The 12,574-nt window shown below is 51.2% G+C and overlaps 1 protein-coding gene and 1 long non-coding RNA gene across 3 annotated transcripts; one reads left to right on the forward strand and one right to left on the reverse strand.

The window, feature by feature from the left end:
- The first annotated feature begins 2,069 nt into the window (after positions 1 to 2,069).
- Positions 2,070 to 12,199, forward strand: TAC4 (tachykinin precursor 4). 2 transcript variants are annotated; one of them, XM_004092912.3, is made up of 5 exons: positions 2,070 to 2,192; positions 5,933 to 6,026; positions 8,515 to 8,547; positions 10,259 to 10,322; positions 11,509 to 12,199. In XM_004092912.3, exons 1-5 carry the CDS (start codon positions 2,070 to 2,072, stop codon positions 11,519 to 11,521), a joined length of 327 nt encoding a protein of 108 aa, XP_004092960.2. In that variant the 3' UTR covers positions 11,522 to 12,199. The 2 variants fall into 2 exon arrangements, with proteins under 2 accessions (XP_004092960.2, XP_030663876.1); XM_030808016.1 differs by lacking the exons at positions 8,515 to 8,547; positions 10,259 to 10,322 and having other exon boundaries at positions 2,070 to 2,180.
- Positions 2,175 to 5,101, reverse strand: LOC100590594. Its single transcript, XR_004028959.1, has 3 exons — positions 4,077 to 5,101; positions 3,824 to 3,920; positions 2,175 to 3,121 (listed from the first exon to the last, which is right to left on the reverse strand). It is a non-coding gene; the product is annotated as an uncharacterized LOC100590594 (long non-coding RNA).
- Positions 12,200 to 12,574: the final 375 nt, after the last annotated feature.

Below are 12,574 nucleotides of genomic sequence, written 5' to 3' on the forward strand. Positions count from 1 at the left end.
GCCAAACACACATCTATCACAGCCCTACTCTCAGAGAGCTCATGGCAAAGTCAACCACATGGCTGACTGGCAGAGATGCCCTCAGCCCAGCTGTCCCTTTTGGGAGAACTGGAGCCAAGCTTCTTCTTCCAGGGGTGAACACCCCGAGCTAGGCTGCACAGATCAGTGAGCAGAGCTGGGGATGCGTTTCACATCCACTGGCCCCCTCCGCAGCCAGCCTTGTGCAGGACACAACCTGCACAACCTCACATAGAGGCCCGTGGGAAGCCATAGAGATCCAAGTGGGAGATGTTGGCAAAAGGAGCCAATTACTTCTTGCTAGAGACAGGAATAGAGACAGAAGAATTCTATGGAAGAGGCGAGTATTAAGCTGGATCTTTAAGAATGAATGGGAGTTCACCAGGCAGAAAGGGAGGTCCAGCAGAGGCAACAGCCTGTCCTGGAACAGGGGTAGGGGTGGACTGGGAAGGAGCACGTGCCTTTCCCTTGCTCCCACCGCCATGCTGGCACATGTCAAACCAAACGTAGCTTATCTGCCAACCGTGCCTGAACTGTGAGATGCTACAGGATCAGTGTCTTACTCATCTTCTACCACCCACCGCCTCACCCAATGCCGATAATAGTAACAGTAATAATGGTCAAGCCAGGTGCGGTGGCTCATGCCTGTAATCCTAGCACTTTGGGAGGCCGAGGCAGGCGATCACCTGAGGTTGGCAGTTGAAGACCAGCCTGACCAACATGATGAAACCCTGTCTCTACTAAAATACAAAAATTAACCGGGTGTGGTGGCGGGCGCCTGTAATCCCAGCTACTCAGGGGCTGAGGCAGGAGAATCCTGCCTGATCCAGGAGGAGGATGCCTAGACCTAGACCTCCTGATCCAGGAGGCAGAGGCTGCAGTGAGCCGAGATCGTGCCACTGCACTCCAGCCTGGGCAACAGAGCCAGACTCCGTCTCAAAAAAAAAAAAGGTCAGCAGGTGGTAAATACTGACCATCACGCATTATGCTAAGTGCTCCAGGGCATTCTCTCATTTCATCCTCAAACTTTGGAAACAAGTGCTATTATTAATCCTGTTTTACAGACGAGGATTCTCGAGAAGAGTTAAGCAACGTGCCTAAAGTCACACAGCTATTTGGAATCCAGGCCTCTGTGACCACAGAGCCCTTGTTCTAGACCGATGGATGAATGGATCTGGGTGGATAGGTGAGAGGGAAGAACTAAATGAACTAAATGAAGGACCATGAACGCTACACTAGGGAGCTTGAATTCACTCAATGGCAGCGAGGAGACACTGGAAGCAGGAGAGACAAGTCAGTTTAGGGACTTAGAAAGATCACTTTGACAACAGGGGAAAGATCATTTAGAGCCAATGATGCTTGAAACCTGCAGCCATTTTTCTGGCAAATCCCAATTCCCACTTGTGAGGAGCCTCATTTCTTTAAGCAATGTGTTATTTCTCTTAGAGCAAGACATGTGTTTTTTTGCACACACAGGGACTATTGATGGAGGAGAATGCTGGAGAGGAGGGGGCTCAAAGACAGGAAGAGGAGACAGAAAGGGGATACTGCTAATTTCCAGGGAGAGGCCTCTCTGTACAGGGGAGCAGAGCACCAGGTAGGGAGAAGGCATATGGCCCCCTCCCTTATTTCTAAGATGAGAAGGTCCCCTCAGGGTTTCCAGCCTGGAAGCTGCAAGCTCCAGGTCCCACACACTGCCCCACTGTGCACCTGCCACCAGGGAAACAGCCAAAGGTGAGGCAGGTGTTGCATCAGAGTGTTAAGCCCTGGGATCAAATGTTAGGGGGCAGCAGTGGAAGAGGTCTGATCCCTCCTCCTGAGCAGCTCGTAATATCATTGGTCTGTCCAGCCAGGGAGGGAGGGGAGTCACAGAAACTGGCCTGGGGATCAGTTAAGCTGAAGGAAGCAATCAGGAACAGCTGGAAGGACCAGAAAACAGGGGGAGTTTCCCCTACCTACACTCAGGGAGCCAAAGAGCAAACCAAAGCCTGCAGGAGGCGTCTTCAGGCTGAGAGTGGCTCCCAGAGGTTCCAGGACAGTGCAGGCTCACCATGCTGCCTTGCCTTACCCTGCTTCTCCTGATGGAGCTGTCCGTGTGCACTGTGGCAGGTGATGGTGGAGAGGAACAGACACTCAGCACTGAAGCAGAGACCTGGATAACTGTGGCCTTGGAGGTACTTTTGGAGAGAGGCACTGACCAGGGCAGGGGATAATCGGCAGTGCAGAGGCAGAAGATCCCCTGCATGGCTGCTGGGAGAGCAGGCAGCCTGCAAGGTAAGTTGTCTGACTCTCTATCATGGGTAGATTCAAGGCTATGAGCCCTGGCCTGGCAGAACTCTGAAGTGTGTGTGGGTGTGTGTGTGTACGAAATACTTATTTAACACACAGTATATTTCTGGCACTGTCTGAAATGCTTTATAAATATTAACTCAATCCTCCCATCAACCTCATGGGGAAGGTATCACGACTACTCCCCATTTCACAGATAAGGAAACTGAGGCACAGAGAAGTCAAGTAGTTTGTCCAAGGTTGCACAGCTTCAAAAGCACAACTACACACTTTGCCCAAGGTCTGATTCTGTGTATCTGTGAATCTGAGGAGCTTTTCCAGAATTTTCTTTCAAGGGGATCAACTTAAACAGGACCACTATTTGGTCTCACATGTAGAAATGACCCAGCATCTGCACTACCCCCACTCCTGCCTGACAATCTGATTGGGGAGGCAAAGATCCTGACCTCAAGGGTTCCCTAATCAGACAAGAGACAGCTACCAACAGGCCAGAGACAAAGACGGGTAAATAAGAGGCCAGTGCTCAGGGAAGGCTTCCAGGGGGGCAGACAGGACAAGGCTGGGCCTGGCTCCTCCCATTCCCAGGATGGTAAGGACACTGGGGTGGCCTTGGCTTGCGGTCCTGGGCCATGGTGAGGTCCTCGGAGGTGCTTAGAAATGGAGCCACAGGAAGAGCCATCACATGGACAGTCCTGCATGGTGGGTTTCCTTTCCGGTTTGTCTGAACCTGGAAGTGTGGGCAGTGAGGAGAAGGTAGCAGGGCTAGGAGTGTCTCCACTGATGCCTGCTGCTTTCTGGACATCAGTTTCCTCACCTGCAAAACGGAGGAGGGAAGTGACCTCCCCAAGGCTTTTCTCCAGCTTTGACATGCTTTATAGAGTCAGTGCCAAACATCAGGGTACCTGGTCTAGAGACAGAAGCCTTGCTGGGTGATGGGGCCTCACTACGCAGCCCCATGGGAAACGTTAAAAACTTCAACTAGTGCTGCTGGACCGCCTCCAAAAGCACCTCATCCTGCAGCTGGGTCTAATCCTTATTCTCCTTTCACTCTCCTTTAATATCATATCCCTCTGCTTCCCAAAATACAGGGCTTGGAATATGGGAGGAGAGCCTGGGTTAGAAGTCAGGAAGAACTTACACTGTGGGATGCTAAGCATAATATAAGTGACGGCCGGCTGTGGAGTCTCATGCTTGTAATCCCAGGACTTTGGGAGGCAGAGGCAGAAGGACTGCTGGAGGCCAGGAGTTCAAGATCAGCCTGGGCAACATAGAAAGACCCCATCTCTACAAAACATAAACAAAATTTGCCAGGCATGATGATGCACATCTGTGGCCCCAGCTACTCAAAAGGCTGAGGTGGGAGGATCACTGGGGCCCGGGAAGTTGAGGCTGCAGTGAGTCGTGCTTGTGCCTCTGCACTCCAACCTGGGCAACAGAGCGAGACCCTATCTCAAAAACAAAAAACAAACAAAAAAAAAACGAGGTAACAGGAATGGGGCATGATTGCATCACTTACCTCCCTTGCTCTCGGGGTTCCCCCAACCTGTAGTCATCACTGGAGTTGGGGATTTGGGTTAAATGTATATGGAGGGCTCTGGGTGGGCGCAGGAGTCCTTTCAGAGTGAATGGGAACCAATGTCTCTGAATGCCGCCCCCCCTTCCCCCCCGCCCCGCCAGGCACAGAAACCTAGTAGAGGAGAAAGGTCAGTCCTATTGAATTCATAAGTGGCCATTCTCTCCAGCTTGCACCTGAAGGCTGCCTTTTACACCAAGGCAAAGTGGTTTTCATGAGCTTTTCAGAAATGGGTCCAAATCTCCAAAGAGACTTTTCCAGTTCTTGGCCAGGCTGGGTGACTCCAGCTCAAGATAGCTGCCCCAGCCACTGACACCCTGGTGGGGTGGGAGGGAAGCAGATGGGAAGTGAGTGAATTAGTCCAAGGCTTAGAAAACAATCCATTCCTGATCCTGAAAGGTGCGACAACACAAGTTGTGAGAACAAGAGGGTTTACATCGTCCCTAGCCAGGCCCCTGCTGGTCCCAGGAGCTCCAGCGCTACCCCTAGGGAAACCGGGGATAGAAGAAAGAGCCTCTGATCCAAGCCCAGCTCCCAGCCTCCTGGCAGGCGGCTCGCATTACTCTAGGGCTCTGTTTGCCTATCTTTAGCTTTCCTGGAAAAGGGGACTCCAGCCCCTTCCCTATTCCCAGACTCTCAGAGAAAGGACTCCTCATTCGGCATTCTGTGTCCCATGTGTGCTGGGCTCCTATGTGTGCAAGGCTCAGTGCCAGGAACTGGGGATACAGACATGTGAAGACAGTCTAATGAATGTCACCCACTGTCACTCTCTCAACTAGGGAGCAACTCTCCCTTTCAGCAGAACTGAGCGAGCCCCAGTTCAGAAGTTCAGGTTAAGGTCAGAGAGGGAGAAGGCTTTGGCAAAGGTCAGAGGCTAATGGAAGAATGAGAATGTCAATCCACAGTCCTTGGTTGAGGACGCCATCAGCGCAAGGATTAAAATGTCTTTGCCCAGGGTAATAGCCTCCACCCCCAGACCACATGCCATTTCCTTCCGGGAGGCCCAGGCTCTAAGGCAAGGGAAATCTGGGACAATGGGGAAGTGCCTGGGGAAGACAGGTGAGTGGGCATTAGAGTAGGGATAAGGAGGGGAAGCAGTCCTGCCTTGCCTCCTGGGGACCCACCGTGAGTTCACTGGCTGCCCTCTCCTCATCTGTGTTGGAGACACTTCCCAAGATAGAGCAGAACCAGTACTGTGAAGTCAGACTTTGAATCTTGGCTCAGCCTCTTCCTGTGTGACCTTGGACAAGTCACTTAACCTCCTTACATTTCAGTTTCTCCATCTGTAAAATGCGGGGGCTGGGGGCAATCATAGTTTCTACTAGCTATGGTGGTTGTGAAGATTAAATGAGATTATGACTGCAGTGTTTCAGATCAGCCTTTGAGCCTGAGTTCAACTTCTGGTTCCACCTCTCACTTCCCAGCTGGGTGACCTTGGACAATTCTTTCTTTCTGAGACGGAGTCTCGCTCTGTCACCTAGGCAGGAGTACAGGGGCAGGATCTTGGCTCACTGCAGCCTCTGCCTCCCAGGTTCAAGCAATTCTCCTGCCTCAGCCTCCTGAGTAGCTGGGATTACAGGTATCTACCACCACGCCCAGCTAATTTTTGTATTTTTATTAGAGACGGGGATTCACCATGTTGGCCAGGCTGATCTCGAACTGCTGACCTCAAGGGACCCACCCATCTCGGCCTCCCAGAGTGCTGGGATTACAGGTGTGAGCCACTGCGCCAGCCAAACAATTCTTTAACCTGTGTCTCGGTGTTTTCATGTGTAAAATGACAGTAACAGTACTTAGGGTACTGTTTTCATGGTGTTTTGGTGAGGCTTAAATTAGTTACTAGATTAACGTGCTCAGAACATAGTAGGTGAAATGTTAGCTATTATTACGAGGATGTGCAGTACTGTGTAAACTATGCAGAAGTGCCCAGTGCCAGTGCACAGCGAGTGTCTGCTGACCACCAGCTGTCACTCCTGAGATTGCCATTGCCCAGGCTGGCCTCCCCGTCTGCTGGACAACCTCCCAACTCTAACACTAACTCTGCTTCTTCAGGAAGGCGCTGGCCCCAGCATTCAGCTCCAGCTGCAGGAGGTGAAGACGGGCAAGGCAAGCCAGTTCTTTGGGCTGATGGGGAAGCGAGTGGGAGGTGAGTGACAATGACAATGGAGCCCAGCAAGCAGGGGTTCTGAGTGGGTTCTGCAACATAAAGCAGAGGCCCTAAGTCAAAGCCCAGGAACTTTGGGGTAACTGGGGTCAGGTACTCCAGTCCAGTAGGGGTCGCTCATGAGATGGGGTGGCACAGACTGTCCACAGAAATTATCATCCAGACCGGGGGGGCAGTGGCTCACGCCTGTAATCCCAGCACTTTGGCAGGCCAGGGTGGGTAAACCATTTAAGGTCAGGAGTTTGAGACCAGCCTGGCCAACATGGTGAAACCCCATCTCTATTAAAAATACAAAAATTAGACAGGCATGGTGGCACGTGCCTGTAATCCCAGCTACTCAGGAGGCTGAGGCAGTAGAATCGCTTGAACCCGGGAGGCAGAGGTTCAGTGAGCCAAGATCACGCCACTACACTCCAGCCTGGGCGACAAAGCGAGACTCCATCTCAAAAAAAGAAATTAGCATCCAACCAGGACACTTTGGGGAGTGTTAGTAATTATGCCAGGCAACAGGTGTAAACCAGGCTGTTCCCAACAATGGGGAGCACGGTCACCTGAAGAGTGGGGGCACAGGCTCTGCACCCTGGGTGGTGACTTCCATGCTCTGGATGACTCTGGGGAGTGGCAATGAAGCTAGAGACCAGTCTGGATGTGGGCAAAGCCATAAGCCAAGCTTTCTAGTCAATTTTCTTTGGCTGAAACAAAATTACTAACTTAAACCTGTGTTCCCTGAGGGCACTTTCAACTCAGGAGTCCTGTCCTCGGGGGACCAGGAGAAAATACTCTGCACACCGAGCAGTTTTCTCTTATTGTCAATATTGTATTTTTTAAGTGGTAATGCTCCGTGTTGGCTTGGTGTGAAAAAACTGGCACTTTTACACTGTCTATTTGGACGACACGTTGGCAATATCCAGGAAAGTTGGAAATGTGCTTACCTTTCTTACCCAGAGTCTCGCATCTCAGGTAGACATGCTGTTGCTACATGAGCCCTGAGGGTGTTCACTGCCAACATGCTTGTAATAGCAAGAATTCGGAAATAACATAAACACCATCAATCAGGGAATGGTCAAAATCTATCAGGCATATCCTTAACCCTTGTGGCCATTAAAGAGAATAAAGCAGACCCATAGAAAGATATGGAAAGATCTCCAAGATACATGGTTATGTGGTAAAAAGCATGTTACAGATCAATATTCAAGAGGAGCCTACTTGTTTTTAAAAAACGACATACACGCAGATATGCAAATGCAAGGGGAAAGTTCTAGAAGGATAAATATCAAACTGTAAACAGTGGTTACTTCAAGGACAGGAAGTGGAGATGAGGGGGAGAAAGGCAAAAGAGACTTTAAATTTTACTTGTACAAACCTTTTCAAAATAGTGGATGTATTCAAGGACTGCTTTTGTAATAAAAAAAAAATACACATATAAAAATAGAGTAAACCAACTTGTTACCAAGCACTTTTGGCCTTAGTTTCCTCTTCTACAAAATGAGTTTTGAACTGAGCCATTTCAGACTTCTTTTTTTTTTTGAGACGGAGTCTCACACTGTCACCCAGGCTGGAGTGCAATGGCGCGATCTCAGCTCACTACAACCTCTGCCTCCCGGGTTCAAGCAATTCTCCTGCCTCAGCCTCCCAAGTAGTTGAGATTACAGGCACCCGCCACCATGCCTGGCTAATTTTTTGTATTTTTAGTAGAGATGGGGTTTCACTATGTTGGCCTGGCTGGTCTCGAATTCCTGACCTCGTAATCTGCCCACCTCGGACTCCCAAAGTGCTGGGATTACAGGTGTGAGCCAACACGCCCGGCCCATTTCAAACTTCTTTTCCAAATCCAACAACCCATGAAGAATGGGGGATGGGAATGTCAGAGAAAATACTTCTTGAGCACCTACTATGAGGCTGAGGCGGGAAGATCACAAGGTCAGGAGATCGAGACCATCCTGGCTAATGCGGTGAAACCCCGTCTCCACTAAAAATAAAAAAAAATTAGCCGGGCGTGGTGGCGGGCGCCCATAGTCCCAGCTACTCAGGAGGCTGAGGCAGGAGAATGGCGTGAACCTGGGAGGTGGAGCTTGCAGTGAGCCGAGATCGCACTACTGCACTCCAGCCTGGGCAACACAGTGAGACTCTCAAAAAAAAAAAAAAAAAAGATTAAATCTCCACAGTAACATCCCCCTTATCACAAGTGGGGAAACTAAGGCTCAGACAGGTTAAGCATTTTTCCCAAGGATGCCCACCCGGCTGGCACCAGGTGCCAGTGACCCCAAAGTCTGTGCACTTCCAGCCACTCCACACTGCCCCCTACCAGCACACTCCTACTCCCACAGAGGATAGCTGGGGATGACTAGAATTCTACTGAAGACCCACCAATGCACCGACCCTCAAAGAACTGGAGCCTTTCCCACCTCACCAAGCCCCCAGGGAAGCAGTGCAGTCCGCAGTCCTCATTCCTTCTTTCTCCTTCCCCCAGGAAGACCTCTGATCCAGCCAAGGAGAAAAAAAGGTTAAGTACTGCCCAAACCTGCCCTCAACATGCCCCCTGGGGAGGGTTGAGTTGTCCTCAGCAGAAACAAACCAGGTGGGTGAGGGGAGATGCTCTGGCCAGGGGCAGGCCAGGCTGGCATTGCTGTGCAAAGGTGGGGCCAGTGTGGTTTGGCCATGCTAGGCTTTCTGGTTCTTTCCTTAAGAGGGGTGGTCCTCAGGAGCAGCTGCAGGGATAGGAATAGACAGTGATGGATCTAGTTAGACCAGCGTTTCAAAATTACCTTAGGTCTAAAGCCTGGAATTCGAAAAAAAAAAAAAAGTCAACCACTAGAGATAAGAGTGCTTAAAGCTTCAAACCATGGCACCCAGATGATCTTAAAAGTGCAAATCTGGGCCAGGCAGTGGCTCACGCCTGTAATCTCAGCACTTTGGGAGGCCAAGACAGCCAGATCACCTGAGGTCAGGAGTTCGAGACCAGCCTGGCCAACATGGTGACTAAAAATACAAAATACAACTAAAAATGCAAACGTTAGCCTGGTGTAGTGGCAGGTGCCTGTGGTCCCAGCTACTTTGGAAGCTGAGGTTGGAGAATCACTTGAACCCAGGAGGCGGGGGTTGCAGTGAGCCGAGTCCAGCCCAGGTGACAGAGGGAGACTCTGTCTCAAAAAAAAAAAAAAAAAAAAAGTACAAATCTAAGAAGCCACTACTCTGCTTAAATCTTGCAGTGAAAAGGGAAAAACAAAATCAAAAGAAAATAAACCAACTGGCCGGGTGGGTGTGGTGGCTCACGCCTGTAATCCCAGCATTTGGGAAGCTGAGGCGGGTGGATCACCTGAGGTCAGGAGTTCGAGACCAGCCTGGCCAACGTGGTGAAACACTTTCTCTACTAAAAATATAAAAATTAGCCCGGCGTGGTGGCAGGTGTCTGTAATCCCAGCTACTTGGGAGGCTGAGGCAGGAGAATCGCTTGAACCCGGGAGGCAGAGGTTGCAGTGAGCCGAGATCACGCCACTGCATTCCAGCCTGGGCGACAAGAGCGAGACTCCATCTCAAAAGGAAAGAAAGAAGAAAGAAAGAAGAGAGAGAGAGGGAGGGAGGGAGGGGGGGAGGGAGAGAGAGAGAGAGAGAGGAGAACAGAACAGAAGAGAAGAAAGAAAAGAAACCAAACTGTACCCTCCACTCCCTCAGTGCTCTCAAGACCAAGTCTAGTCCCCTAATGCGACTCACCACATCCTTCAGGCCTGCCTCACTGACATGACTCCTAGACCCATCCTAACCAGCTCTCCTTCCCTGACCTCCTGCCCTACACAGACAGAGCTTGTCTCCATGGCCTAGCGCGACCCTGTTCCTGGCACACTGCACTACACTGTCTTGCTGGGTCACATGGCTGGCTGGTGTCCCCAGACTGGAAGCCCCCCAACAGGCAGGCATCAGGTCTGCTGTCGCCTCTGTATCTCCAGTTCCCAGCAGTTTCTGCCTGTTAGAAGCACCGCTAGGTGTTTGTGAAGGGAGAGCAGAGGGAGAATGGAGGAGGGGGAGGAGGGAATCAATGAATGAACCAGTGAATAAATTAATCAGTCCATGGTGTTTCCTCGCCTCTCGGGATGACAGAGAAATGATTCCATTTGCAAGGCCCCAGCCCTGGCCCTGGCCCCGCCCTTCCCTGGTTCCCAAGACAGCCTACCTCTGCTGCCTCTCTCTTCTCTACCACTTCTCTCTCCCACTGCCAGCGTGTCAGCTGCAACACACGTGTCAGCTGCCCCCTCCTGGGCAAGAGAAGCCTGTCCACAGAAGGTAGGCAAGGAGCGCTGGCGGTTGCAAGGGCATCATGGGAAAATGGCTAGACACTTTGCTGCCAGTCTCCAAGGTGGGGGCTGGGCAGCTAGACAGACAGGCTCCCCACAAGCCATCATGGGGAGGCCCCCAGGGGACGAAGTTGAGTGCAAGGAGGTGGTCCCTTTGATGATCCAAGACTGAAATTGCTGTGGCCCAGAAGCTGCACCCTCCCCACCCATGACACACCCAGGCACACTCTGCCCTGCCCCCACCCCTGCCCCTCAGGGCCAGCTGAAACCACGGGGACTGATGCCTAGTTTTCCAGACCTTGGAACATCCCCTATTCCCTCACTGTTTGCAAAGCTCTAATCGTTGACCGTTACACTAATCATTGATCATTAGAGGGTTATGTCTTTAGTCTTCAGAGATTTTCTGCCTTCAACAACTGTAAATAAGTGCAGATCACTCTGGGAGGAATAACACCATAAGCAGTTACCAGCTCACACTTTCTAACAGAGGCCACGCCCCCAATGGTTCCAGAGGACCAGGCATGAAAGTAGGTAAATCAATCAGGTTGGTGAAAGGTCACAGCTCAAGTGAGCAGGCAGTGGGCGCCCCGGCAGGTCACAGACACTGAGCTCCGGTCTGCCTTCCCTAGTGCCTAACCTCTTCCACCCGAGCTGCAGACTTCTGGACCCCTCGCCTCCCTAGCACCCCTGATAGAACACCTGCTCGACTCATTCCATTCAATAGCCATGGAAGTCACCTCAATAACAAATAGAGATGAATGTTCCTCCATGCATGATGTGGGCAGGAATATTAGGAGTCAGTCATCATTTTTCAGAGATGGAAAGCTACTGGCCCAAAGTCACACAATGAGCCGATAACAGAGCCAGGACTAAACTGTGTCTCCTGCTTCCTAGTCCATGTCACCTGCCATGTTCCCAGGATTCTTGGATAGCCTTCCCCACCTTTAAAGAGGATAACTGAGGGTGGGCTCCGTCCATGCTCTGGAGGCATTAGCAATTGAATAATGGAAGATATGACAGATGAGCCTGTAATTCCATTGCCCTAGATATCTCCAGACAGGAGAGAGGGGTTAGGAAGATGAAGGCCTTCAATGCAACTAGGGAAGACTTCTAAGGGTGGAGGAGCCAGACAAGACGCCCCACTAACCATGGTTCATATACCAAACTCTCCCCAGGCAGAGAGGATGAGGCCCAAGGTTCAGAGTAAAAGCCCCCACCGAAGACTTCCCAGAGGACACAGTGCCACTTCTGCCTACCTGGATGTCACAGCTGACAAGCCGGCAGGCCAACTCTCTTCTCTGTGTCTCCTGTCCTCATCGCTGGCACTTCACACAAGGCCCACACTGAACCCACTGGGCTTCTTCCTGGACTCTCCGTGTCAGGCAGCAGTTCTGCATAAATGCACAACTTCGCCGTTGCAAGCTGCATTGACTCTGCCCTCCCTGACACTCAGAGCTGGCATCTCACTGCACAGCAGTGAGGAGACTCGCACACTCTGTATCCTGTGCCTAGCACACAGTAGGTGCTCAATAAATGAGTGACCAGTGAACGGCTCCTTCCCTGGTGCACAGCAGAGGGCAGGAATGGCCTGGGCTCTGTAGCCTGTTCAGTGGCCTCACTGGTATGTCAACAGGCCAAGAGTCCTTTTGCAGAATCGCAGAGAAATACTGAACAGCCCTGGTCCAGCCCCCAGGTGGGAAAACAGGCTTGGGACACAGGTAAGGATGACAGAAACAGGAAAGAGACCAAGACGGGATGGGAAGGTATTGTAGGCATTTTGGAAGGGAAGGGATTTGAAAACAAGGGGTCTTTCTTCTCTTTAGGGTCCTCTGAAGCCCCAGCCTGAAAGAAGACACCCTCTCCCTACTCACAGACATGATCTCAAGGGCTCAAATCCATGTGTCTTCTGACTCGGAGAACAGCATCCCAGGTTATTCAATTGTCTTGTATAAAGTGACCCTTCAACTAACTGCCTTGTGGTTAAGACATAGCCCCATTCTTGAGCACCTTAGAAGAGCAAAACAGCTCCCAACCTCAGGGAGCCCCAGACTGAGGAGGCAACTGTCCCTGCAATAGCAGTTTACAGGCAGGTGGGACACAGAGGACCCCTTAGAAAGCAGCACGTGAGCCAGCATGAAATCCTGGAGGCAAACCTAGGTCCTAAATGTGGAGGTGCTGAACCAAGGAATGCACTGGGAATTGTGTGTGGGTCCAGCAGTAAAGGAGGCTCATTAATTCACT

Source organism: Nomascus leucogenys, unplaced genomic scaffold (genome assembly GCF_006542625.1).
Source record: "Nomascus leucogenys isolate Asia unplaced genomic scaffold, Asia_NLE_v1 Super-Scaffold_258, whole genome shotgun sequence".
In the NCBI taxonomy this organism is placed as follows: Eukaryota; Metazoa; Chordata; class Mammalia; order Primates; family Hylobatidae; genus Nomascus; species Nomascus leucogenys.

Bases quoted from the DNA above. Each gene is read 5' to 3' on its own strand.
- TAC4 (XM_004092912.3), top strand. From the start codon at position 2,070: ATGCTGCCTTGCCTTACCCTGCTTCTCCTGATGGAGCTGTCCGTGTGC. The intron at 2,193-5,932 runs GTACTTTTGGAG...CTGCTTCTTCAG, and splicing joins GGATAACTGTGGCCTTGGAG to GAAGGCGCTGGCCCCAGCAT. The intron at 6,027-8,514 runs GTGAGTGACAAT...TCCTTCCCCCAG, and splicing joins GATGGGGAAGCGAGTGGGAG to GAAGACCTCTGATCCAGCCA.